The 26,993-nt window shown below is 36.5% G+C and overlaps 1 protein-coding gene across 1 annotated transcript in view; it reads right to left on the reverse strand.

Moving 5' to 3' along the window:
* Positions 1 to 26,993, reverse strand: part of LOC127835643 (uncharacterized) — a 68,186-nt gene that overhangs the window by 8,935 nt on the left and 32,258 nt on the right. Inside the window, exons 12-18 of the mRNA XM_052362079.1 lie at positions 23,408 to 23,547; positions 18,460 to 18,637; positions 13,154 to 14,380; positions 10,735 to 10,898; positions 9,911 to 10,136; positions 8,529 to 8,562; positions 3,643 to 3,732 (exon numbers count right to left, since the gene is read on the reverse strand). Coding sequence (XP_052218039.1) covers positions 3,643 to 3,732; positions 8,529 to 8,562; positions 9,911 to 10,136; positions 10,735 to 10,898; positions 13,154 to 14,380; positions 18,460 to 18,637; positions 23,408 to 23,547 — 2,059 coding nt within the window. The remainder of the gene's footprint in view (positions 1 to 3,642; positions 3,733 to 8,528; positions 8,563 to 9,910; positions 10,137 to 10,734; positions 10,899 to 13,153; positions 14,381 to 18,459; positions 18,638 to 23,407; positions 23,548 to 26,993) is intronic.

The raw sequence follows: 26,993 nt of genomic DNA on the forward strand, positions 1-26,993 counted from the left end.
GTCACAGTGACCTTGACCTTTCACCTAGTGACCCAACAAGAAATGTGTTTGTCAGAAACACAATGCTCTCTACTGCGCCGCATTGAAATAAAATTTCTATTTATCATTTGGCAGGTATAGAAATCATCTCCCTTTGAAGGTTATTACTTCCCTTGAATTTTTTTCAATCCAACCGGGTGGTGGGGTTCTCACAATCAATTATGACCATGTCAAACATCATTGACTTTAAAAAGAGATCATAGAGTTGATTATGTATCTATGGACATAAGTCCACAAGTATGTAATCAAAGAAATTATATCATTAAAAAAAAATAAAATTGACAAATCAATCATTTGGGTTGTAAATAATCAAAATAATAAATCTGTACAGTAACTGTGAAAAGAACTTCAATTCTTGGTAGGGAAATATATAATAATATATAATATAATAAGAGATTTATAATGATATAAATTACTTCTTCTTGAAAATAATTGTCTGTAACAAATCTCTGTTTTTAGTAGCAAGTAATTACCGTGACTGTAGATTCACCACTCAAAATTAGCAGCTCCATGAGATACACAGGCATGCCAAATATATAAAGTGTCTATGTTCAATATTGAATAATTTTCTACCTTTTTAAAGCTTATTACTTCGCTTAAATCTGTATTGTTACCTCAGACCGTAAAGGATGACCTTTTACCACAATGTGTTTGTCAGAAACACAATGCCGCCTACTGCGCCGCTTTGATTTATTTTACAAAAATATATACATGGGCAGGTCAGATAACTATGTCCATTTAAAGCTTATTACTTCCCTTGACTTTGTTTTTTTGACCCTAGACCTTGAAGGATCATGTTCACCTTGAAATTTTACCACTCAAAATGTGCAGCTCCATGAGATACACATGCATGGTAAATATCAAGGTGCTATCTTCAATATTTAAAAAGTTATGGCCAATGTTAAGGTTTAAGCACGACGCCTACGGCGGACGACAAGCTGGCTATGACAATAGCTCGGGTTTTTTCCTCGAAAACAGCCTCGCTAAAAAGTATGGATAAACGAAAGACTACAATGGTGTTTGACAGCAACTTACCTCCTCATGTGTTCAATGTCCTTTTCATACACCAACTTACCTCTTCATGTGTTCAATGTCCTTTTCGTACACCAACTTACCCCCTAATTGCTTCAATGTCCTTTTGGTACACTTACTTAACTCAGCATGTGCTCAATGTCCTTTTCATACACCAACTTACCTCCTCATGTGTTCAATGCCCTTTTCGAACACCAGCTTACCTCCTCATGTGTTTAATGTCCTTCTTATACACCAGCTTACCTCCTCATGTGTTCAATGTCCTTTTCATACACCAGCTTACCTCCTCATGTGTTCAATGCCCTTTTCGTACACCAACTTACCTCCTCATGTGTTAATGTCCTTTTTATACACCAACTTACCTACTCATGTGTTCAATGTCCTTTTAATACACCAGCTTACCTCCTCAGATGTCCAATGTCCTTTTCATACACAAGCTTACCTCCTCATGTGTTCAATGTCCTTTTCATACACCAGCTCACCTCCTCATGTGTTAAATGTCCTTTTCATACACCAACTTACCTCTTCATGTGTTCAATGTCCTTTTCGTACACCAACTTACCCCCTAATTGCTTCAATGTCCTTTTCGTACACTAACTTAACTCAGCATGTGTTCAATGTCCTTTTCATACCACAGGTGGTTAGCGTGTGGCTATGATATTAATTAGTGAAAACATCATTTTGAATGATAAATAATCATATTATAACGAAAAATTAACTTTTCTGAAAAAAAATATTTCACTATCAAATATATATATAACAAGGTATGCAACTCAAAATCAGCCCATAACGGGGTGCATCGCTTTGAACAGCCATATCTTCATCAATTTTGCAGCGATTTTCACGATCTCGGTCTTATTCAACGCAGAAATGAATTTCCTTTCTGGAAATGTATATGTCTTGCAATATTTTTACAAATGCTGGGTCAACTTTTAAGAAATAACACGATACACAACACGCATGACCCAGTTGACAGTGATCATGCTGTCTTTAAGACTGAAATCTTCACGGAGTAAAGGGCAACTTCCCTACAAAGTTCATGTAGTTCGATACCATAATTCAATAAAACGTATGAAAAAACATTATTACCGTTCTTGTCGTTACATTCTGCATCAAGACTAACTGTCCAGCGCCGTTTGAAACCTTTGTTTACATACATTTCAACTAACTGACATTTTAAACATACGAGTGATTTCATTGGTCCAATGCGGAGGTGTGTCTTTACAACTGGAGATTTCATTCATAAAGAATACATGATCACTGTCAACTGGGTCATGCGTGTTGTGTATCGTGTTATTTCTTAAAAGTTGACCCAGCATTTGTAAAAATATTGCAAGACATATACATTTCCAGAAAGGAAATTCATTTCTGCGTTGAATAAGACCGAGATCGTGAAAATCGCTGCACAATTGATGAAGATATGGCTGTTCAAAGCGATGCACCCTGTTATGGGGTGATTTTGAGTTGCATACCTTGTTATATATATATTTGATAGTGAAATATTTTTTTTCAGAAAAGTTAATTTTTCGTTATAATATGATTATTTATCATTCAAAATGATGTTTTCACTAATTAATATCATAGCCACACGCTAACCACCTGTGTTTCATACACCAACTTACCTCCTCGTGTGTTCAATGCCCTTTTCGTACACCAACTTACCTCCTCATGCGTTAAATGTCCTTTTTATACATCAACTTACCTTCTCATGTGTTCAATGTCCTTTTCATACACCAGCTTACCTCCTCATGTGTTCAATGCCCTTTTCGTACACCAACTTACCTCCTCATGTTTTTAATGTCCTTTTTATAACTCCTCATGTTTTCAATGTCCTTTTCATACACCAACTAACCTCCTCAAGTGTTCACTGTTCTTTTCGTACCCCAGCTTACCTCAGCATGTGTTCAATGTCCTTTTCATACACAAACTTACCTCTTCATGTGTTCAATGTCCTTTGCATACACCAGCTTACCTCCTCATGAGTTCTATGTCCTTTTGTACACTAAATAACCTGCTCATGTGTTCAATGTCCTTTTCATACACCAACTTACCTCCTCATGTGTTCAATGTCCTTTTCATACACCAGCTTACCTCCTCATGTGTTCAATGTCCTTTTCATACACCAGCTTACTTCCTCATGAGTTCAATGTCCTTTTCATACACCAGCTTACCTCAGCATGTGTTCAATGTCATTTTCATACACCAACTTACCTCCTCATGTGTTCAATGTCCTTTTCATACACCAACTTACCTCCTCATATGTTCAATGTCCTTTTCATACACTTACTTACCTCCTCATGTGTTCATTGTCCTTTTCATACACCAACTTACCTCCTCATGTGTTCAATGTCCTTTTCAAACACCAACTTATCTCCTCATGTGTTTAATGTCCTTTTTATACACCAACTTACCTCCTCATGTGTTCAATGTCCTTTTTATACACCAGCTTACATCCTCATGTGTTAAATGTCCTTTTGATACACCAACTTACATCCTCACATGTTCAATGTCCTTTTCATTCACCAACTTACCTCCTCATGTGTTCAATATCCTTTTCATTCACCAACTTACCTCCTCATTGCCTCAATGTCCTTTTCGTACACCACATAGAAGTCAGAGGGAGACTGACATGACTTGACAACAACTGGCATCTCATCAGAACTGAGAATATAGAAAATGCAAACTCAATATTGACAATATTGGTTACAAAAAGCCACAACGTTTACTTTGATAAAAAATCTACAAAATGACAAAATGTACCATTATATATGTCTGCAACATTTCTGTACATTCTGAAAACATTTTACATTTGCATGTCGTCTTCACAAAAATCAGCGGACACCATGCTCAATTTTTAAAACGCACGAAGTGACCCATTGACCAAGTTTTTGACCCTGAAAGGCCCATGTTTTAACTTGGCCTTAAGATCATCTCCATAAAACTTCTGACCAAGTTTGGTGAAGATCGGATGTAAACTATTTGAATCAGAGAGCGGACACCATGCTGAATGTTAAAAAACGCACTAAGTGACCCTGTGCCCTAGTTTTAGGCCCAGAATGGCCCATGTTCAAAATTGTCCTAGAGATCATTTAGATAAAACTTGTGACCAAGTTTGGTGAGGATTGGATGAAAACTACTTGAATTAGAGAGCGGACAACATGCTGAGGTTTAAAACGTACTAAGATACCCTGTGACCTAGTTTTTGACCCGGCATGACCCATATTCAAACTTGACCTAGACATCATCTAGATACAACTTCTGACCAAGTTTGGTGAAGATTGGATGAAAACTACTTGAATTAGAGAGCTGACAACATTGTGATGTCTAAAACGCACTAAGTTACCCAGTGACCTTGTTTTTGACCCAGCATGACCCATATTCAAACTTGCCCTAGACATTATCAAGATACAACTTCTGACCAAATCTGGTGAAGATTGGATAAAAACTACTTGAATTAGAGAGTGGACAACATGGTGAGGTTTAAAACACACTAGGTGACCCCGTTACCTAGTTTTTGACCCGGCATGTCCCATGTTCGAACTTGACATACACATCATCTAGTTACAACTTCTGACCAAGTGTGGTGAAGATTGGATTTAATTTACTTGAAATAGAAAGCGGACACCATGCTCAATGTGTAAAACGTACTAAGTGACCCTGTGACCTAGTTTTTGATCTGGCATGGCCCATGTTCGAACTTGTCCTTCAGATCATCTAGATAAAACTTCTGACCTAGTTTGGTGAAGATCGGATGAAAACTACTTGAATAAGAGAGAGGACACCATGCTGAATGTTAAAAAACGCACAAAGTGACCCTGTGACCTAGTTTTTGACCCGGCAAGGCCCATGTTCGAACTAGGCCTTAAGATCATCTAGATACAACTTCTGACTAAGTTTGGTGAAGATCGGATGAAAGCTACTTGAATTAGAGAGCGGACAACATGCTGAATGTTCAAAACGCATTAAGTGACCCCGTGTCCTAGTTTTTGACCCGGCAAGGCCCATGTTTGAACTTGGCCTTAAGATCATCTAGATACAACTTCTGACCAAGTTTGGTGAAGATCGGATGAAAACTACTTGAATAAGAGAGCGGACAACATGCTGAATGTTTAAAACGCACTAAGTGACCCTGTGACCTAGTTTTTGACCCGGCAAGGCCCATGTTCAAACTTGGCCTATACATCCTAGATACAACTTCTGACCAAGTCTGGTGAAGATCGGATGAAAACTACTTGAATTAGAGAGCGGACACTTAATACGGACCGACAGACAGACGACAGACTGACCGACCGACCGACAGACAAGTTCACTCCTATATATCCCCCTAAATTAAAGAATTTAATAGGCCATACCTGTTAAAGCCAGTGTAATAAAAGTCAATCAGAATGACTACGAAAACGTAGTTTCAACACTGTTGTGGGCTAAAGCTAACACACATACATTTTGCATCTTAAATAAATGGAATAGCTTTGCTTTGCTAATAATATTTATCAAAATAAAAGGGTGAACATATTTTTACACATACAAATAACATAATTTTAATTTTTATCACATGTCATACCCTGTTTCCCATGTAATATTTCCATTACATATATTTTTATCTTACACATGTGCATTATACTTTTTAAGCTTTTTGATTGGCTTATTTTCATTCTATTGACCAATCGTATTTTGTTATTTTGCTGAAATGACGATGCAACGTCAAATGACGTCACAAAATGTAAACAAAATTTGGGATTTATCGATTTGTTTGCATAAATATTTCTTTAATTTGCTCATTTAAAAGCATGTGGTAAAAAAGATATAACACAGTTAAGATCCTTGTCACTTCATACCATATTTTATTAAAATCGTCCAGGAAATTCGTTAGTAAGCTCGCCAAAGGCTCACTTACTAACGAAATTCCTGAACTCATTTAATAAAATATGGTATAATATGACAACTCGTGCCAGATCCTGTATATATATATTACAGGGCCTTGTAAGTGAAATGGTACAGTACGAATTTATGATTGCATTAATGAGAAATAAAGAGATTTTTCACAGACAAAACAGCATTGTCATACCATATCAATTTTGTCAGAGAGAGAGAGAACTTAATAAAAGTAGCTTAAGTACTTTAATGAGTTATCACAGGATCCATATTTTAGTAAAAACTTAATTCTGTAACCATAGCAACAACAATTTGTGTCTGATGAAACAAACTGAAATTAAGCGCTTTCCCCATATTGCCCTCCATCCATATCCTTAGTTTCATGAACATTGCTTAAGTACTTGCTTAAGTACTTTTAGAGTTTCCACTGCATTCAAATCTAAGTTTTTACTTATATCTGTAACCATAGCAACCACAATTTTTTGTCTGATGTTAAAAAACTTAAATAGCGTGCATATTCCCCATGGCTGTCAATAAACATACCAAGTTTCAACAAACAACCTTAAGAACTCCCTGCCTATAATACTCGAAAGAGCGGTTGGCAGTATACAGAGATGGATAGAACTTTTTGAGGTGTCAAAGGATTCATTCTTTAGTTTTCACTTACTACTGTAACCAAAGCCAGCTCAATTTTTTCAGACAAATTATTTTGTTAAATTAAAATTCACATTCTCCATATGGCCCTCTACTCATCATACTAAGCTTCATTAACCTTGCTTAAGTACATTATGAGGATATTGCAATACCCAGTTCAGTAACCTTGCTTAAGTACATTATGAGGATATTGCAATACCCAGTTCATTAACCTTGCTTAAGTACATTATGAGGATATTGCAATACCCAGTTCAGTAACCTTGCTTAAGTACATTATGAGGATATTGCAATACCCAGTTCAGTAACCTTGCTTAAGTACATTATGAGGATATTGCAATATCCAGTTCAGTAACCTTGCTTAAGTACATTATGAGGATATTGCAATACCCAGTTCAGTAACCTTGCTTAAGTACATTACGAGGATATTGCAATACCCAGTTCAGTAACCTTGCTTAAGTACATTATGAGGATATTGCAATACCCTATTCATTAACCTTGCTTAAGTACATTATGAGGATATTGCAATACCCAGTTCAGTAACCTTGCTTAAGTACATTATGAGGATATTGCAATACCCAGTTCAGTAACCTTGCTTAAGTACATTACGAGGATATTGCAATACCCAGTTCAGTAACCTTGCCTAAGTACATTATGAGGATATTGCAATACCCAGTTCAGTAACCTTGCTTAAGTACATTATGAGGATATTGCAATACCCAGTTCAGTAACCTTGCTTAAGTACATTATGAGGATATTGCAATACCCAGATCAGTAACCTTGCTTAAGTACATTATGAGGATATTGCAATACCCAGATCAGTAACCTTGCTTAAGTGCATTATGAGGATATTGCAATACCCAGATCAGTAACCTTGCTTAAGTACATTATGAGGATATTGCAATACCCACTAAGCTTCATTAACCTTGCTTAAGTACATTATTAGGATATTGCAATACCCAGATCAGTAACCTTGCTTAAGTACATTATGAGGATATTGCAATACCCAGATCAGTAACCTTGCTTAAGTACATTATGAGGATATTGCAATACCCACTAAGCTTCATTAACCTTGCTTAAGTACATTATGAGGATATTGCAATACCCAGATCAGTAACCTTGCTTAAGTACATTATGAGGATATTGCAATACCCAGATTTATTGTGAATAACAGACACACGCATCTAAAGAAGAAACTGAACTAACCTGCATTTGTTCCCCATATGACTCTACATCCACGTATATGTAATAAGTTTCATCAACCTACTGGTAGCTGTTGAACTTTCTGCGTTTTCACTTCATCAAGATATTTGATTTCACTTTATGTAACCAAAGCAATCTCAATTTTTGTCAAACTAAAAATTCCTAGAAATAAAGCGTATATTCCCCATATATCCAGGTACAGAGTTTCATTGACCTAGATTAAAGACTTATTGAGTGATTGCAGCACTCAGATTTAGTGTGACAGACGGACACGGACAATGAAAAAATAATCATGTCCAATATGTTACCTGATACCAACTGTATTGACAATTTAAATAATACAAATCAAACAAGAAGGCCTGAAGACCCTCTGCTGCTCACCTGACACATGTTGGAACCAAACTAATCAATTGGTAAAAGCAACAATATGATGTGCATTGAAATCAAACAGTTCTCAGTCACATTGTGGCAAAATCATGACATGTCATTTTAGAAAATATAGGGTTATTTTGCTATACAAGTTTAAACACAATTATCCGACCCCTGGAGCGTGGCCATTTTGAACCTCTGGATTTGAAAACAATCCTGAGGTTCAAACAATGTTCCAGTTAGCAGTTGGACTTCGCTTTGAATTGAATGTCTTGAAAATGCTAAACATGAAATGTCTTTATAAATAACTACAGGTTGATTTTTTTAACTTATAACGGGAAACTTCCATGGCTTGTACTTACAGTGAACTTTGATCCATTTCCTTCTTTTTCAGAGCTGTAAATGCAAACATTCGCATCTGGTAAAAGTTACTCATTACCATTAAATATATTAAATATCAAGGGACAGAACTAAGGCAGGGAGTTAAAATGATACTGAAGTAAGAAATAACCTTTTTGCTTCACCCACAGACAAATACAAAACAAAACTATCCAACTGTTGCTACATTTTACTGATACAACTATTCCTTTGAAGGATATGTGTTTTGTAGGTTATCAATTATGTATTGTACAGATCATTTTAGAAATATCAAACAAGACCAGTCAAAATATATAAAAGATGTATAAAATATATATCTAAAGTGAAAGCAAAGGCAGTGGGTGCCGGCAGAGTGGTTTAATTATCTTGAACTATAAAATGGTTATTCTATATGCAAAATTCTGCATTCATTTAACATCTATGCCTCTGTTGAAAGCCTTTTTACTATTGATCATAATTATGTCAAGGTTAAAACAAGGACAGGTAAAGTGAGTCGGCTGGTTGTTGAATGCAAGTAACAAAGCTTTCTAGTAAGTTATGTCAAGGTCAAAACAAAGACAGGTGATGTGTGCTGACAGTGGCCAGGAATACAAATGATTTTACAGTATATATAGCTGGAATACTGATGTCAGTAAGGCATCTTACAACAAGAGCACCGCATAACGGTTGCTATGCTCGGCTGCGAAAGCTTGTGTTTTTTTTTATAGGTCACAGTGCCTCGACCTTTGACCTAGTGACCCAAAATGGGTGTGGCGTGTAGAACTCATCAAGGTGCATCTACATATGAAGTTTCAAAGTTGTAGGTGGAAGCACTGTGATGTTAGAGGCAAAGTTAAAGTTTTATATTAGAGATCACAGTGACCTTGACCTTTGACCTTGTGACCCAAAAATGGGTGTGACGTGTAGAAGTCTTCAAGGTGCATGTACATATGAAGTTTCAAAGTTGTAGTTGGAAGCACTGTGATGTTAGAGGCAAAGTTAAAGTTTTATATTAGAGATCACAGTGACCTTGACCTTTGACCTAGTGACCCAAAAATGGGTGTGGCGTGTAGAACTCATCAAGGAGCATGTACATAGTTGTAGGTGGAAGCACTTTAATTTTAGAGCCAATGTAAATGTTTTAGCACGATGCCGGACGGCTGAAGACGAGGAGGCTATGACAATACCTCGGGTTTTCTCCATAAACAGCCAAGCTAAAAAGAAGCTCAAATTAAAATATTTGGCAGCTAACATTAGTCCAAATAACAGAAGCTCCACTGCCAGTGAGCCAAGTAGATAACAATAACCACAGCAAACTACTTTAATACTTATTTCTTAAATCAAACTAGACGACAATAATACCTAATTCACAAATAATACATCTTACCTATGCTTATCATCTTTGAATTATACACAGTGGTCCACAGTGTCAGATTGTGACAGGTCTTCTGCTTATAATAGTCTCTTCCCTGCCCATACTTTCCCTGCCCATCTTGTCCCTGTCCATACTTTCCAGCCATGACTTCTCTACATAGTTTCTCAACACAATGACCATACTTAATACTGCTCCCGATGTTGCTAAGTGTTTTAAATTCTTCATTGCAAATTTCTGTCTGGAATGTAGAAAATGATGTGTGCAGTAGGCAGATGGTTTAAGCCTAGTTGTACAGTTTCATACTGTTTTATATTCAAACAGTGTCTATTAAACTTACAACAATTGTATGATCAACACTCCATTATTTTTCACATAATATTATGTACTGCATGTAATGAACGGAATGATCTTTATATGTGCTCCTGTTTGATTAAATCCATAACTATGCAAAAAAAGAACACTGAAAAAAATTCAGAAGTTGAAAACATTATAATTTGAAAATATTTTCATTCAATAGCACGTTCCAAACTAACAAGATATGTGTTTGTCAGAAACACTATGTCCCCTTCTGCGCTGCTTTGAAGCTATATATTTGACCTTTAACCTTGAAGGATAACCTTGACCTTTCACCACTAAAAATGTGCAGCTCCATGAGATACACATGCATGCCCAATATGAAATTGCTATCTTCAATATTGCAAAAGTTATGGCAAAATATTAAGTTAAAGCAAACAAACACACAAACCAACCAACTAACAGACAGGGCTAAAACAATATGTCCCCCACTATAGTGGTGGGGGACATAAAAATACTCAAACGTGTGAACATGGTCTCACCAACACAGTGATCTTATGGTCCTCACTAATCAAGTGCATGAAGGCACCGTTTGGGCTATAAAGCGAGGGCTTCATGTCGTCCATTCTATCGCTACACGGCAGACATTGGTAGATGGGCGGGAGGTCGTAGTCAGGGCAACTCAACTCACACAGCAGGTCCACTCCTAGAATATAAGTGCCTGGCTTGTGAGGTCTATAAGTGTTTATCATATGCCAATGTCAAGTAAACTGGAAATAATACAACTAAGTAATGGATCAGTCTCCATCAGTATCTTTCAAAGAGCAGGCATGACTGAGGACTGAATGGCCTGTCTTGAATAACATATGTAGCCAGTCTTTAGCTCCATATCTGTGACCTTTTAACAGATATAGGATGTTTTGAAGTTTGTCATTAAATGCTTTAAATTGATAAATGTTAACATTGGAAATAAAGGGCTCCAGAAAAAAATAAACAAGAGGGCCTAAAAGGCCCAAAGTCGCTCACCTGAGATAACAAGATATTAATGGGACAAATCTTCTGACCAAGTTTCACGAAGATCGGAAAATAAATGTGGCCTCTAGAGTGTTAACAAGGTTTTACTATAGCCATTTAAGGAAAAATGCCCCGCCTCGTGGCAGCCATGTTTTTCAACCAACCGGCATCATTTTTAAACTCATCCAAGATATTACATGTAGTTAGTTAGTCCAGGTTGTTCAACAGTTTAGGTCAGCTCTAGGAATTCAGTTTGGATTTATAGGGCATTCTGTGAGTAAATCTCATCTGCAGCTGCAAAGTTCGGTTTGTTCACTTAAACTCAGATGGGGACTACTTATTATTTTAATGGAACATTTAGGCTTACAGCTGGACACGTGTACCTATAATTGTTATATAGTTGGAAAAGAAAATCAGGAAAATTGAAAGGAAAGTGGACTCAAAATTGACATTGACTGTGTTGTCAATTAAATCGTGTTGTTATCAATCCTGACACGAAGCTAAGTGACAAGAATTACATTCTCAATTCATCAAACCACGCATCACGTCATCTATGGAACTATGTAACTGCACCAGTACTAGTTGAACATCAAAAAGAAGGCACTTTAAAGAAGTTCAGACTACCCCACATTTTCTCTGTCAATTTGAGATTTGAGATTTTGTTGGCGTGATATTTAAATTATGTACATCAACCAAAAGATTGGAAAACAAACATGTCACTAGCAACTTCCACCAGCCAGTGTCTATTCTAGAAATCCAAAAGTAGGGAGGAAATCCCCCCTCATTTTGGAAAATAGGAGGGATTTTTCAGAAACAGGGGGAGGGGGCATTACAAAATTCCATTTTAATACATTTGAGATTTAACAGTTTTTACATTATCACATACCATCAAGTCATTGAACTACAATAGTAACTGCTTTTCAATAAAAAAAGCACTTTCCATAGTATTGCTCTGACTAGACTAAAAGAACAACTATAAGATTTCACGTATTTCTGTATAATTTTAAATAATAAAAACAAACATTAACGGATTTGCATGCATACTATTATATTAAGGGCTCCGCGCTTCTAAGAGTTGACAAAAAAATTGATTCACCCACACTTTCCATGCGGATGAAGTGACGCTTTACATGCAGCATGATTTTCGCGCCATTTTATTGAGACAAAGATAAACATGAAATACATTGAAGCTAGAATTTTTAACCGTTCCGTTACCATTAAAAATAAAAGAATGTTATGGATTAAAAATATGAGAATTCAACAAAATGTTTACAGTTGTGTATTAGGAGTTCAATGATTATTTGTTTAAAAGCTTCACATATGGAATTTTGACAATATTATGCATGAAATTCACAATTTCCACAAGGATTTCATCCGGACGCTAGCATCAATTTTTTTTTTTTAAAGAAACTGACCACAATTTAATCCTTGAAGTGTGCACTTTTTGGTCCAATTATTGTGTTAAGTAAAATGAAGCCAACAAACTGCCAAAGAACCATGCACTTATGGCAATTATGCCACGTGTCATCTGCAGCATTTTACAACAGGTATTGACTGTGTTCAAGTGCTGTTGTTAATCCAAAGAGTGCCCTTTCATTTGCCAATATCCATTTTTTTTCAACACTACTATGCTCCGCCTTAATGCAGGCTTTACCTGGGTAAAGAGATATATGTAAACGACAGAAGATCGTTAATCAGCTCTCAAAAAATTCAGCAAAGTCGATATAGCTTCGATCTTTAAAAAAACTCCTGGATGCATGCTGAAAATGTGCACAAATCCCGCAATTCCGCAGTCCAGAATGGACACTGACCAGGTACCTAAAATAAATTACATAGAAACACGAGTGACCATTCTAAAAACTTACACCCCCCCCCCCCCACCCTAAAAAAAAAAAATTATTAAAAGATGGTTAAACAATTTAGAAAAGGTACAAATGTACTAGTTACCTATGATTGGAATGTCGATATTGTTATCTTTCATTCTGTTCAGAACATTATTCAATGATGTTTCTTCTTTTACTAACAAAGCCTTTGCTCTTGGGATTTCTTTAACACATGGCATTAACAATGCATTCTTTTTCTTCATCTTTCTTGCTTGTGAGTGAACATTTGCTTTTCCATTAAAATCCAAATTATATTGGTTTACATCATATGAACTGTTCGCACTATTCATGGGACTGACAACATTGGCAGTCTTTGCAGTGACTTGGCTAGGGTTATATGTCATGCGTGTGCTACCAGCACTTATTGGATTGCCAGACCAAGTGTTGCATCTTGGCATAATGTCATCAAACACATATTCACCCGATTGAAACTTTGGATTTACAAAGCCCAGTTCTGATTGTTGGCCGAAATAGGGTTGTGTCGATTCAACTTCAACTTTGTTCTCATGACTTGAATCAAAGCTGGGAGCAGAATTTTGTGTCTCAATAGGAAACCAATTATCTTGATTTTTGCCTGTCATTACTATCATTCCAGTGGGAACACCAGTCTGTAAATCCAAGTTTCTGTTAAATTCCTTCATGCCACCGCTCGAGTCAGATTTCAAGGACTTCAATGTTACATTTGCTGCTGGAGCACTGGAAACACATTGACTGATTTGTTCATTTTTGAATTCAGCCCGGATCTTCTTTATCTCAGTGTTCTCCTTCTGGCCACTGGACAATGTGTGGGGTCTTTTCTGCGGCGTTCTTATCGGATTCTTGCTGTTATATTCCTTGTCCTCCAGCCATACATCAACATCACTGCGTCCACTTCCAGATCTAAAAGTCTCAGAAGAATTCCTCTGTTTCTTAAATGTTTCCACATTCACATGAGTTTGAACTCTTTCCTCATATTCAATATTCATTTCTACTTTAGCAGATGGCATTGTCTGATCTCCAGATCTGGTTCTTTTCACAGACCGTTCAGTCTCATGTTCAGAGGCCTTTTCTAGACTCTTTTTGAACAGTTTGCTTTTTGGACCCGTGTCCTTTTCACGACTATTTTGTTCATGGCTTTCAAATCTTTCATGGCTGTTCCTGCTTTCAAGTCTCTCATTAAGGTCTTGTTCTATGCTGTTTCTACATTCACTTTTCCCATGATTTTCTACTTGTACAATCTGATCACTGCAGTTCCATCGAGATGGCCGCACTCGAATCCTACTGCTTCTTCTAGCCTTGTTTGAATCCTTCCCTGCATGAGAAAGAGACCAAACAACTAAAGCAAAATCTGCATCGGTAAATGTTGAACCCATCAAATTCATTATCGGATTCTATGACTCAACAATTTTGTTTAGTACTTTAATTGTATACAAAAAAATCCAGACATGATCATAGCTGAAATATTATACTGAAATTTAATAACTAGTAAAAAAAAAATAAAAATATTGCCAATATTAACAATGAATGTGCTTAAGAGTTTGTAAACACAATTGTCAGCCATTTTTTTTTAATATACAGGAAGAAGGTACATCATAATTACTCTTCCTCCATCGGAAAAGCCTAAATAAATGTATTTGTCCTTTCAGAATTTAGGCATAGTAATTAGGATTGCCAATCTAAATTAACCAATTCTCAAATCACATATTCTCTTTGAGCACATCCAGCAATATTCTTATTTACTGGCCTTCTGTTAAAGATTTGCTGAGGGGAGCTATACACGTGCTGTTAAATATTTGGACGATTGCAAGATAGTAATAACAAACATGGTATTGGTTTAGCATGTTGACCGCTACACAAAGGAAGCCAATTTTATCAACCTTTCACCAGAAAGGTGTTATTTTATGGCTTTTTGACAGGAATCAGCATAGGTTTGATAAGGTTAATTTGTCAATTCTTACATATTGCGTATTTTAGTAAGGCGTTATGGCTCTTACTTAAGAATTTCACTGTTAAAAAAACAACAAAGGCTAATATTAAACTTCCAATTTAATTATCAAAATAAGACAAGAGTAAAGTTGACACTGTAATAACATTAATTATACCGCAAGGATCCATCGGCCTTAATTTTTTTCATGAACAGACAGTAACTTTAATCCAGTATTGAGGGATTTCTTTTATATATACTTATATGACAGTTATTTTAAGTTATTAAAACATTCTGACTAAATTAAATCAATACAGAACAAAAACAATTTTTTTTAATAAAATACATTTTAATTATTAAATACTTACCTGCTATCTCATGCTTCTCCTTTCCAAGGGAAATTAACTCATCCGGAACTTTAACTGGGAATCTGCCACCTCAATACCATAATACAGGCCAGGTTTAACATAGTGCAATGCAACCTAGCCAAAAATCGGTAACCAACCCTCAATATTCTTTCAATATATATACAAAAATATTAATTAATAGCAGGGTGGGAGGTGGGACTTTCCGATAGCAGGTAAGTATTTAATAATTAAAATGAATTTTATTTAAAAAATTGTTTTAATGTCATAAATACTGTCCTGCTATCTCATGGTGATTTTGCAGCTGCGGTGGGAAGGTTGGTATATATTTTCCCAACACAGTAGAACCCATAAACAGGGTTATCAGCTAATGATAGCAAAACCTTAAACAAGAGTTATCAAGTAATCTTCGTTAAAACGGTTTTAATTATGACTTCTCGGACAAAGTAATATGTCTATGGCGTAAAGAAGACACTACCGTTAGTGAAACCACAACAAGCCCAAACATTTACAAATTGTATTGTTGGCACTTCAGAAAACGAAGATAAAAAGATGACAAAGGTGGTCGGATTCCTCCAGAAAACAGCTTAGAGCACGTCAAAAAGTGGGGAGTGACTTATATATGCCCACAAAACAGACAGAGCTCTTAATTCATGCAGTCAGATCCTAAAAAGGAATGAATCCTTAGATAGAGATAAGAGTAACTTTCCATAGTCGAGGTCTAACCCGAAGCCGAAGACAAATCTCCCCCCTTTTTTAGGGAAATGAAGAGTGTCTTTTGAGAACCTCAAATGAACTCCCGACTATCACTGCTGAGATAGAACTTCAAGGCCCTGATTGCCCATAGAAGTTTATCCTCATCTTCATGACTACCAGTTTAAGAAAACTTGGAAACTTGAAGGTTTTTAAGAAGCCATATAGAGGACTTGATATTAAGCAAGGATTCCTGGCTGACACAACAAAGTGAAGACGATCCAACTGAAATTTGTAGTATTCAACAGAAAAAGCATGAATTTTCCTTCTCCGTATGGTAAAAGCCATAATAAGAAGGAAAATCGTCTTAAAATTATAATGGAACTGTAAATAAGCCTGATGAAAAAGGTTCATAGGAAGCTCATTAAGCATCCCAACATGTAACACAAGCCAAAACCGCTTAAGAAGGTAAAGGAACGAAAAACATAGTGTTGACGTTCCATAGCTTGGATCAGTTCCAAAATAGGTAAGACAGCACAGAGTTGTGATGACTTACACTAAACAAGGTATACGAAAGCATAGTCCCTATCCTTTGATGAAGAAAAGAACAAATTTCTTATCAATAACAAGAGGGCCATGATGGCCCTGAATTGCTCACCTGACTAACCAAATACAATCCCAACCAAGATTTCATCAGGATAAACATTGTGGCCAAATTTCATAAAGATTAGAAGAAAACTGTGACCTCTATTGTCTACACAAGGTTTTTATATAATTTGACCTAGTGACCTAGTTTTTGACCCCAGGTGACCCAAATACAATCCCAACCCAGATTTCATCACGATAAACATTCTGACCAAATTTCATAAAGATTTGATGAAAACTGTGACCTCTACTGCCTACACAAGGTTTTTCTATTATTTGACCTAGTTTTTGACCCCCAGATGACCCAATACAATCCCAACCCAGATTTCATCAAGATAAACATTCTTACCAAATTTCATAAAGATTGGATGAAAACTGCGACCTCTATTGTCTACACTAGGTTTTTCTATTATTTGACCTATTATGTGACCTTGTAGTGAAGTCATCGATTTGTGAAGTACGGAAATATGATTGACAGTGGTACCTCCGGAATTGGAGGTCTGATGACAAAAAAAGCCCAAAACCCTAGAAGTAACCTTAAGGGGGTCTATCATGCCGATAGAATGCTTGGAAGTTTTCAATTCTGACTTGATTAATCTATTGACTTCAAGACTCCTAACCGGGACAAATTCCGAAAGGAATACGACCAGTTATAGTAAGACGGCCTGTTATGACCAGAAATGTAATAGAAGAAGAACTTTAAGATGAGGTCCCTTCAGATCCTAGCATCTTAGATCTGAGTTCAATAGCTCCCAAGCCATCTACAAGACTGTAGGCGCCATGCGGTCAATCTGATTGGCAATCCTATGTATCAAAACCCTTGTTGATTCCAGTAGCTTGAAATTATGCACTGTCTTTGGAGCAAAAGAAAAGCAGAAGTCGATACGAAAAGTCGTCTTGCTAATCCTGCTAGCATCACGTATGTGTTCCAACTGTTCCGTGACACTGACTGCAAAATCTGTAGCCGACAGATTAAAGCGCTTAAAACAATTCATCCTTTGAGTCTCGAACATAAATTAATAGAGATCAAATAGTAATGTTCGAACTCCATGCTAGACTCCGAGCCCGCTTTAGCCGATCTATCTGCAAGACCAGTAGTCTGTATGTAGCTGGTTGAGATAGAAGTAGAAATAACAGATATAGGTATTTCATAATCTTCTAGTATAAGTAGTTCATAACCAGCACAAGAATGGATAGCTGGTCAGGAAAATCAACCATAGACCAAGTCAGCGGAGATGATTTGGTAACCAACGGTTGCCAGTAGAACAGCATGGTAGAAATAAACCATTGTTTGATAAAACAAGCATGGCTTACCTTTACAAATGAAATAAAATCCATTAAATCTCCATAAATTAATCCGAATGAGAAATAAACAGATAAATAACACAATCTATTCAAAACCCCAATCAACCAAGTGAAATAAATCGAAAAACAATTTTCAATTCAGAGCCTTAAAAGACACGTATAAACCTGCTCGATCCGGAAAGAATATTGAGGGTTGGTTACCGATTTTTGGCTAGGTTACATTGCACTATGTTTAACCTGGCCTGTATTATGGTATTGAGGTGGCGGATTCTCAGTTAAAATTCCGGATGAGTTAATTCCCCTTGGAAAGGAGAAGCATGAGATAGCAGGTCAGTATTTATGACATTAAAAATATGGCCACTGTAATTTTACCATAATAACACATGTGTTCTTAACCATTCCTTGAACAGATGAAACAACACTTCACCATATCATAGCACACAGGATGGTATTTCATACCTGCATCTTGCATGGCTTTCTTCAAGTCCTCGCTGTCAATTGCCATCTCAAGCATGACGTCAAGCTCTCTTACAGCGTCCTCTGTGGTCTGTATCAAGCTGGCATAGTCCGTAACCTTAGTTATGGAATCCCCACCACTTCCTGTGGCTAGCTCGTAAAGGTAGTGGTAGTTCTTTTTCTGAAAACATGAAGTTTTTGAGGATTAATCAACAAGAGGGCCCTGGGAAGTTAAGTGATAATAGTTTTGCTTCTTCTGTTCATCTGGATTGTTCACTCTTGTCAATAGTATTTCAGTGATCATCACATACTTCAATTAGCCTTCAAAGACTTTTCATGGATAAGCTGGTTTCCAGCTTTAAGTGCACATACTAATGCAAGTGACAAGTAACTGGCAACTGCCCCACTTCAATTACAGGTAAATGGAAGAATGGACGAATTTTCTCCATCCAATATAACCATAATTATTTCACCTTGATTTAATCAGCCATCATATTTACCCTTCAAACACATATATTTTCTTTCTAATATACATGAGCCCTGCTCTGGGGAGATGGGTTTAGAGAATGTGCGTAAAGTGCTGTCCTAGATTAGCCTGTGTAGTCACAACAGACCAATCAGGGAGAAAACTTTCTACCTAAAATGGATTTTCTCTAAGAAGATTTCCTTTAAACAAAAAATACAACAAATTAGCAAACTTTAGATAGGCGAATCTTGGACGACACATTACACACTTTTATAATATACATGTTTAATGCTTTTAACAAAATACAGGTTGTATCAATCGTTGAAATAAAAAATCCTGTATTACGCTACTCGCTGTTTCCAATTCCGTATTACCATACTAGCCGGACTACTTCCACCCATTTAATGATGTCACATTACGCGCACCGAAAATAGAAATATTGTATATTACGAAATATATTACGCAGTACATCGTGTGACGTCATTTCTGTGACGAAACACAATTTAGTTTTATCTGAACTCTATGGAATTTAAGGACCTGTCGGACTTGGTGTTTTTTAACAGTAAACTATTTGTAAAAAATATCGAACGAATTCAAAACGTATTTTAGAGTGTGTGTTTATCATGCATATCGAAAAATGTATATTTCAATAGGAATACAATAAAATAGTGTGGTTTAAACTAAGTTTCGATAAAGACATGGAAGATAGAAGTGGAATTGCATATTGTTTCAACGTTTTTGTTATAAACATCGGATTAAAGTTGTCAACTTAATTGTTATAAACATTGGATTATCGATGGCATTAAGGTAAGCGTGTCGGTAACCTGTGTTTTCCCGGGTCGAATGTTTACACGTTAATTTACATAAAATGTATTCATATGCGTCTTAAATAAAATATGGCGTACCGTTTTAGTCATTGTTTTGTCAGTTTTGTTAAAGTAAAAAAAACAATTGTTAAATGTTTTCGTTAGTTGTTGTATATAATAAAAGGAATATTACGCTAGTCAATTGTTCCAAGAGTTTGTATCACTCTCGTGGCTTGTGCTATTTCGCATCATACTCGACATCACACAAGCCACTCGAGTGATACAAACTCTTGGAACAATTTACTAGCGTAATATTTCGTATTTATTATATACATGTTTAATGCTTTTGACAAAATACAGGTTGTATCAATCGTTGAAATAAAAAATCCCGTATTACGCTACTCGCTGTTTCCAATTCCGTATTTCCATACTAGCCGGACTACTTCGACCCATTTAATTACGTCACATTACGCGCACCAAAAATATAACGAAATATATTACCTAGTACATCGTGTGACGTCATTTTTGTGACGAAACAAAATGGTTTTATCCAAACTCTGGAATTTTAGGACATGTCGGACTTTTAACAGTAAACTATTTGTTAAAAACATAAAACGAATTCGAATTTTTTTTTGGAGTGTGTTTATCATGCATAAATGTATATTCCGATAGGAATACAATACAATAGTGTGGTTTAAACTAAGTTTCCATATAGACATGGAAGATAAAAGTGGAAGTGCATATCGTTTCAACGTTTTTTGTTGTAAACATCGGATTAAAATTTAAAGTTGTCAACTTAATTGTTATAAACATTGGATTAATGATGGCATTAAGGTAAGCGTGTCAGAAACCTGTGTTTTCCCGGTTCGAATGTTTACACGTTAATTTACATAAACTGTTTTCATACGCGTCTTAAATAAACTATGACGTACCGTTTTAGCCATTGTTTTGTCAGTTTTGTGAAAGTAAACAAGGGCTGTTTGTAAAACATGCATGCCCCCCATATGGGCTCTCAGTTGTAGTGACAGCCATTTTGTAAATATGTTTTTTGTCACTGTGACCTTGACCTTTGACCTAGTGACCTGAAAATCAATAGGGGTCATCTGCGAGTCATGATCAATGTACCTTTGAAGTTTCATGATCCTTGCCATAAGCTTTCTTGAGTTATCATCGGGAAACCATTTTATTATTTCAAGTCACAGTGACCTTGACCTTTGACCTAGTGACCTGAAAATCAATAGGGGTCATCTGCCAGTCATGATCAATGTACCTATTAAGTTTCATGATCATAGGCCTAAGCGTTCTTGCGTTATTATCCGGAAACCACCTGGTGGACAGACCGACCGACCGACAGACATGTGCAAAGCAATATACCCCCTCTTCTTCGAAGGGGGGCATAAAAATACAGTTGTAAACTGCTTTCGTTAGTTGTTGTATATAATAAAAGGAATAAGCTCTGTGTTCCATAGGGAGACTCAGATAATTTTTTAGAAAATATTTCTTAAATAAGGGCACAATGGGCTCAATGCTGATCACTTGAGTTTGGGTTTAGGAATTTTCAACAAGTAGTGATTAATTTTGTATACACACACTGAAAACTCTTTCAAATGAACTGTATCTTGTCATTAATAATGTGGAGACTCAATGCATGTATTTAAACACAAGGTTTTCCAAGGTAGATATCACACACTTCACCACTCTGCAGTCAACATGAAAAAGTCTTGCAAATTCTTATCCAATAAGAATTAGCTTATAGTTTCTTAGTTGATAAGAAATCCTACCTTTAAAACCTCAGGATCTACATTTTAACATGAATTAATCAAGTTCTAAGCTTTGTCTGGATATGGAAATTCTGACTTCAGTGTAATTAGGTCACATATGACAGATTTAAAGTGATGATATTTTGTTTATTTGAAATTTGACCTGGTGACTTAGTTTAGAGCTTCGACATTGTCCAGATGAAGATTCTGACCTTGTCTAATGAGTATTGAGTTAAACATGTTGCTTTAGCAAGGTTGATCTAAGACTTGATCTAGTGATCCAGTTTTTGAGACCACTTGACCCTGAATCCAACTTTGCCAAGATATTGTCAAAATAACCATGACCAAACATAAACAAGATTCATTCATTAACACAGCTTTCAGAATAGTCACAAGGTTGTTAAAATTCTGACCTTGTGACCTATTATTTGACCCCACTTTTGACCTAGCCACCTATCATTTCACCCCGCTTGACCAAAATTTGAAATTGGCCTATATATTGTCAAAATATAAAAAGAGACCAAATTTTATCAATACACTGTAACTCCAATATAGCGCGGTCAATGGGGTCCAAGCCGTGAAACAGCGTTATAACGGATCCGCGTTATAGGTTTTGAGCTCATTTACTGCAGGGCGCTATAAAAAAAACAGGTATAGAATAGCCTATAATATAGGTCATGTATATTGCCATGCTGTGTTGACGCAAATACATGCATATAAACCGAATCTTATCGATAACAGTATACATACCGCTTTTCTTATGTTCACATTTATCCGATAATCCAATAAAATTGCAACATCACTTAAAAAATAATAATCTTGAACATTAATGACGATATATGTTTAAGAAATTCGTAAACACAACCGTACGCATATATGCCATTTTCAGAAGTGTTAAGAGTACAGTGCATTATGGGGCAGAGCTTTCATTGGACGAGCGACTTTAAATTTAGATTGAATGCAATACGACTCATGTACAAAAAATTGTTTTATTGCGTCATACGCATGCAAAAAACATGTTTCCCGGGGACTTTCTGATACCGCGCGAAAATGAAAGTGAAACTTTGTTAACAATTGCCGGTACACTGCGTTTGCATGTAAATAAATCGTCTGCATTATTTAATTTCTTATACACGAACTGAAAGATTAAATGACATAATACTAGAATGATAATGAAATGACAGAAAAAGTTGTTTTATACAGTAGGCAGTATATTTCACAGCCGCTCATTTAATATAGTCAAACTGCAACCATATCAAAGTAAGAATGTTTCAATCGTTTTGAATTACTTGAATTGTATAACTATCCCGCTTGCACTTAACTTATGGAAATTATCGCACTGAACCGCTCTGATGAGGAATACATGTAATAAACACTGACACGCGAGTTTTTCACACCTTTATTGACATTACACAACAGATTAACACCATTAGCTGTCGGTGTTGTTTAACCTCGAGGCGATTATAATCGGTTCAACGGACAGTTGAATAAAGCAATCAACATGACTGTGATTGCCGCCATCTTTGAATTGTCTGAAAATACATGAAGTTGCATAATACGGATTTGAATCAGAAATCAAATGGTAGGTTGGAGAAAAAATGGGATCCAAGCACCCTCCGCGTTATATTGGATTCAGCGTTATAACGGAGCGCTTTATATTGGAGTTACAGTGTATTGAGTCATAAATTTGGTTTCTACAGAGGTAAAAAGGTTCATCTAAGATTTGACCTGTTGAATAGGAAGTTTTAATTATTTATTTTAGAACTGTGGAAGAAGTATGCTCCACAAACTTCTTACATTTTATGAAGACGGCTGACAGAATGAGCAACAAACTAAACAACATAGTGACTCCAATATTAACCGTTTCTGCGGGGGTATATCTAACAAGAACAAACAGATTATCTAAACCAAGCACTGACCATGTATGCGAGCCTGTGGCTTCTTGAGGTGACATGCTGCAGGATACTGTGCCAGTCCAGTCTCTCCTCACACAAGAAACACAAGTACCATGGGTCAGCAGTAATGTCGGGTCTCTGGAACTCTGTCACCTCCTTCAGACCTGTAACAGAGGAGCACAGCAGCTTTAAATGAGCCGTGCTCTGTGAAAAGGGGGTTTAATGCATGTGTATAAAAAGTCGTCCCCGATAAGCCTGTACAGTATGCACAGGCTAATTATAAACAACTTTTAGCAACTCTGCCCACACTGGATTTTTGCTAAGAAGAGTCTTTGAAAGGAATAATATCATAAAAACTGAGAAAAGTCTTTGATAAGCCTGCATTGACTGCACAGGCTTATCTGGGATGACACTTTACCCAAAAGCATTTAACCTCGTTTCTCAAAGCGCGACACAATGAAATGAAAGCTGAGATTCACATTAACCTCTACATTTTATTCCAGGAGACTTGTATTTTAAATTTACATGCCATATGTGCCAATGACCTTTTAGGTGTTGGTAAAGTTAATTGTGTATTATATTGATAAACAGTTCATTTAAGTATGATGAACACAGTGTTTTTGTGATTATTTCAAAATTCAGATTGCAGGGTTCATACAGATTTTCTCCAATGAAATTCAAGCACTTTTTAAGCACTTTTCAAGAGAAAAAATCCAAATTCAAGCACTTTTTTTGTCCAACCTACTGAAAACTGTATATTATTCTGTGGCCAATACTGACAATATTTTCGCTAAATTGGTCTCTTCTTGCCTAACATTCTATGTGAATTTCAACAGTCTGCACTACCCTGCTACAGTAACAACTGTTTAATCAAAAGAAAGATATTTCATTTTGATATAGTAATTGACCAAGGCTTTACACATACCAAAAAAACCTTGTTATTTGTATTGAATATCATTATGTATTCTAAATGTTCATAACAGATATTCCAGTGGTATAATATAGCTGATACAAAATGTTAAAGACAATTATGCATCTAATACAAATTAATTTTGAAGTAAAAATAGAAAACTACAAATGTACAGAATCTCGCAACGGAAATATAAAATGCCATGTATTAATTGAGGCTTGTAAAAATTATACTTATTAAGTAATTTTCTACAGCAGGTACACATGTACATGTAAAATCTGTTATAGATGCAATAGTGTACTGTGTATGTTCAGACTGAGAGTCTGCACTCATTTAAACAGATTGCAGTTTCTTCACAGTATCATCTATTTTTTTTGAAAATCAGTCACGTGCAACTTTTTTGTCTTTTGTCTTTTGCAGTACGTCTGAATGAATTGGGTTAACCGAATGAATTTGCTTCACAGACAAACTGCATTTTAGGTGGCTTTTCATCGCCGATTACCCCATACTGTCAATCTCTTTACCTGTTCTGTGTTCTTTACAAGATGCTTTGACTTTAGAATCGGCATTGTCAACAACCCAAGGGTACTTCAAAAGCCACCCTTTCTGAAAAATGCACTTATTCGCTGGCATATTTGTCAGCACCGTAATGGCATAATGCGTACAACACAAACCGAAGTAGACCAATTGCCGGAAGATTAGTAGTAGTTGCCTCCCTAACATTCTAAAGCCCGTACCAACTCGTACCGATCCAGTACCTGCCCGTATGAACAGATCGGAACCGTCATAAATCGTGAAAAAAACAACGACTTCCGACTCACGGAAATTAAATATTTTTATCCATTTTTCAAGCACTTTTCCAGCCAAATTCAAGCACTTTCTAAGCACTTTTCAAGGATATGGTTGAAAATAAGCACTTTTAAGCACTCCAGATCGTTTTTAAGCACTTTTCAAGATAAACCTTGATTTTCAAGCACTTTTCAAGGTCTGTGCGAACCCTGGATTGGTATCACAATATAATTTTGATTTTGTTTCTATTCAATAGACCAATTGTTGTTACATTAATTTTTCATTGAAATTAAATTTTTATAAGTGCTGTTTATGGTGCATCAGCTCACTTGACTAATTTATGTTTTGAGCAACCAGACTGTTGGTCTATGTCTGGATATTTTGGAAAGTAGAATTGGTCGAGGTGTATTTGCTCCCCATTCCCCCATGAAAACATCATCAAAACCGAACACTGCCAAACAAGCATCTTGATGACTTCATTATGAATGGAAACTTTACAGAACTAGTGCTAGTTATGTGATCTCATCAGAAGAATGACTTAAAATGTTAATACACTAATAAACAAGGGCTGTTTGTAAAACATGCCTGCCCCCCATATGGGCTCTCCGTTGTAGTGACAGCCATTGTGTGAATATAATTTTTGTTACTCTGACCTTGACCTTTGACCTAGTGACCTGAAAATTAATAGGTACTGCCAGTCATGATCAATGTACCTATGAAGTTTCATGATCCTAGCCATAAGCGTTCTTGAGTTATCATCCGGAAACCATTTTACAATTTCGGGTCACCGTGACCTTGACCTTTGACCTAGTGACCTCAAAATCGATAGGGGTCATCTGCGAGTCATGATCAATGTACCTATGAAGTTTCATGATCCTAGGCATAAGCGTTCTTGAGTTATCATCCAGAAACCAATTCATTATTTCGGGTCACCATGACCTTGACCTTTGACCTAGTGACCTCAAAATCAATAGGGGTCATCTGCGAGTCATGATCAATGTACCTATGAAGTTTCATGATCGTAGCCATTAGCGTTCTTGAGTTATCATCCGGAAACCATTTTACTATTTCAGGTCACCGTGACCTTGACCTTTGATATAGTGACCTGAAAATCAATAGGGGTCAACTGCGAGTCATGATCAAACTACCTATCAAGTTTCATGATCCTAGGTATAAGCGTTCTTGAGTTATCATCCGGAAACCATTTTACTATTTCAGGTCACTGTGACCTTGACCTTTGACCTGAAAATCAATAGGGGTCATCTGCGAGTCTTGATCAATCTTCCTATCAAGTTTCATGATCCTAGGCATAAGCTTTCTTGAGTTATCATCCGGAAACCATTTTACAATTTCGGGTCACCATGACCTTGACCTTTGACCCAGTGACCTCAAAATCAATAGGGGTCATCTGCCAGTCATGATCAATGTACCTGTGAAGTTTCATGATCCTAGGCCCAAGCGTTCTTGAGTTATCATCCGCAAACCATTTTTCTATTTCGGGTCACCGTGAGCTTGACCTTTGACCTAGTGACCTGAAAATCAATAGGGGTCATTCGCGAGTCATGATCAATGTACCTATGAAGTTTCATGATCCTAGGCATAAGCGTTCATAAGTGATCATCCGGAAACCATTTTACTATTTCGGGTCACCCTGACCTTGACCTTTGACCTAGTGACCTGAAAATCAATAGGGGTCATCTGCCAGCCATTATCAATCTACCTACGAAGTTTCATGATCCTAGGCATAAGCGTTCTTGAGTTATCATCCGGAAACCATTTTACAATTTCGGGTCACTGTGACCTTGACCTTTGACTTAGTGACCTGAAAATCAATAGGAGTCATCTGCGAGTCATGATCAATCTACATATCAAGTTTCATGATCCTAGGCCTAAGCGTTCTTGAGTTATCCG

Source organism: Dreissena polymorpha, chromosome 6 (genome assembly GCF_020536995.1).
Source record: "Dreissena polymorpha isolate Duluth1 chromosome 6, UMN_Dpol_1.0, whole genome shotgun sequence".
Taxonomy (NCBI): domain Eukaryota; kingdom Metazoa; phylum Mollusca; class Bivalvia; order Myida; family Dreissenidae; genus Dreissena; species Dreissena polymorpha.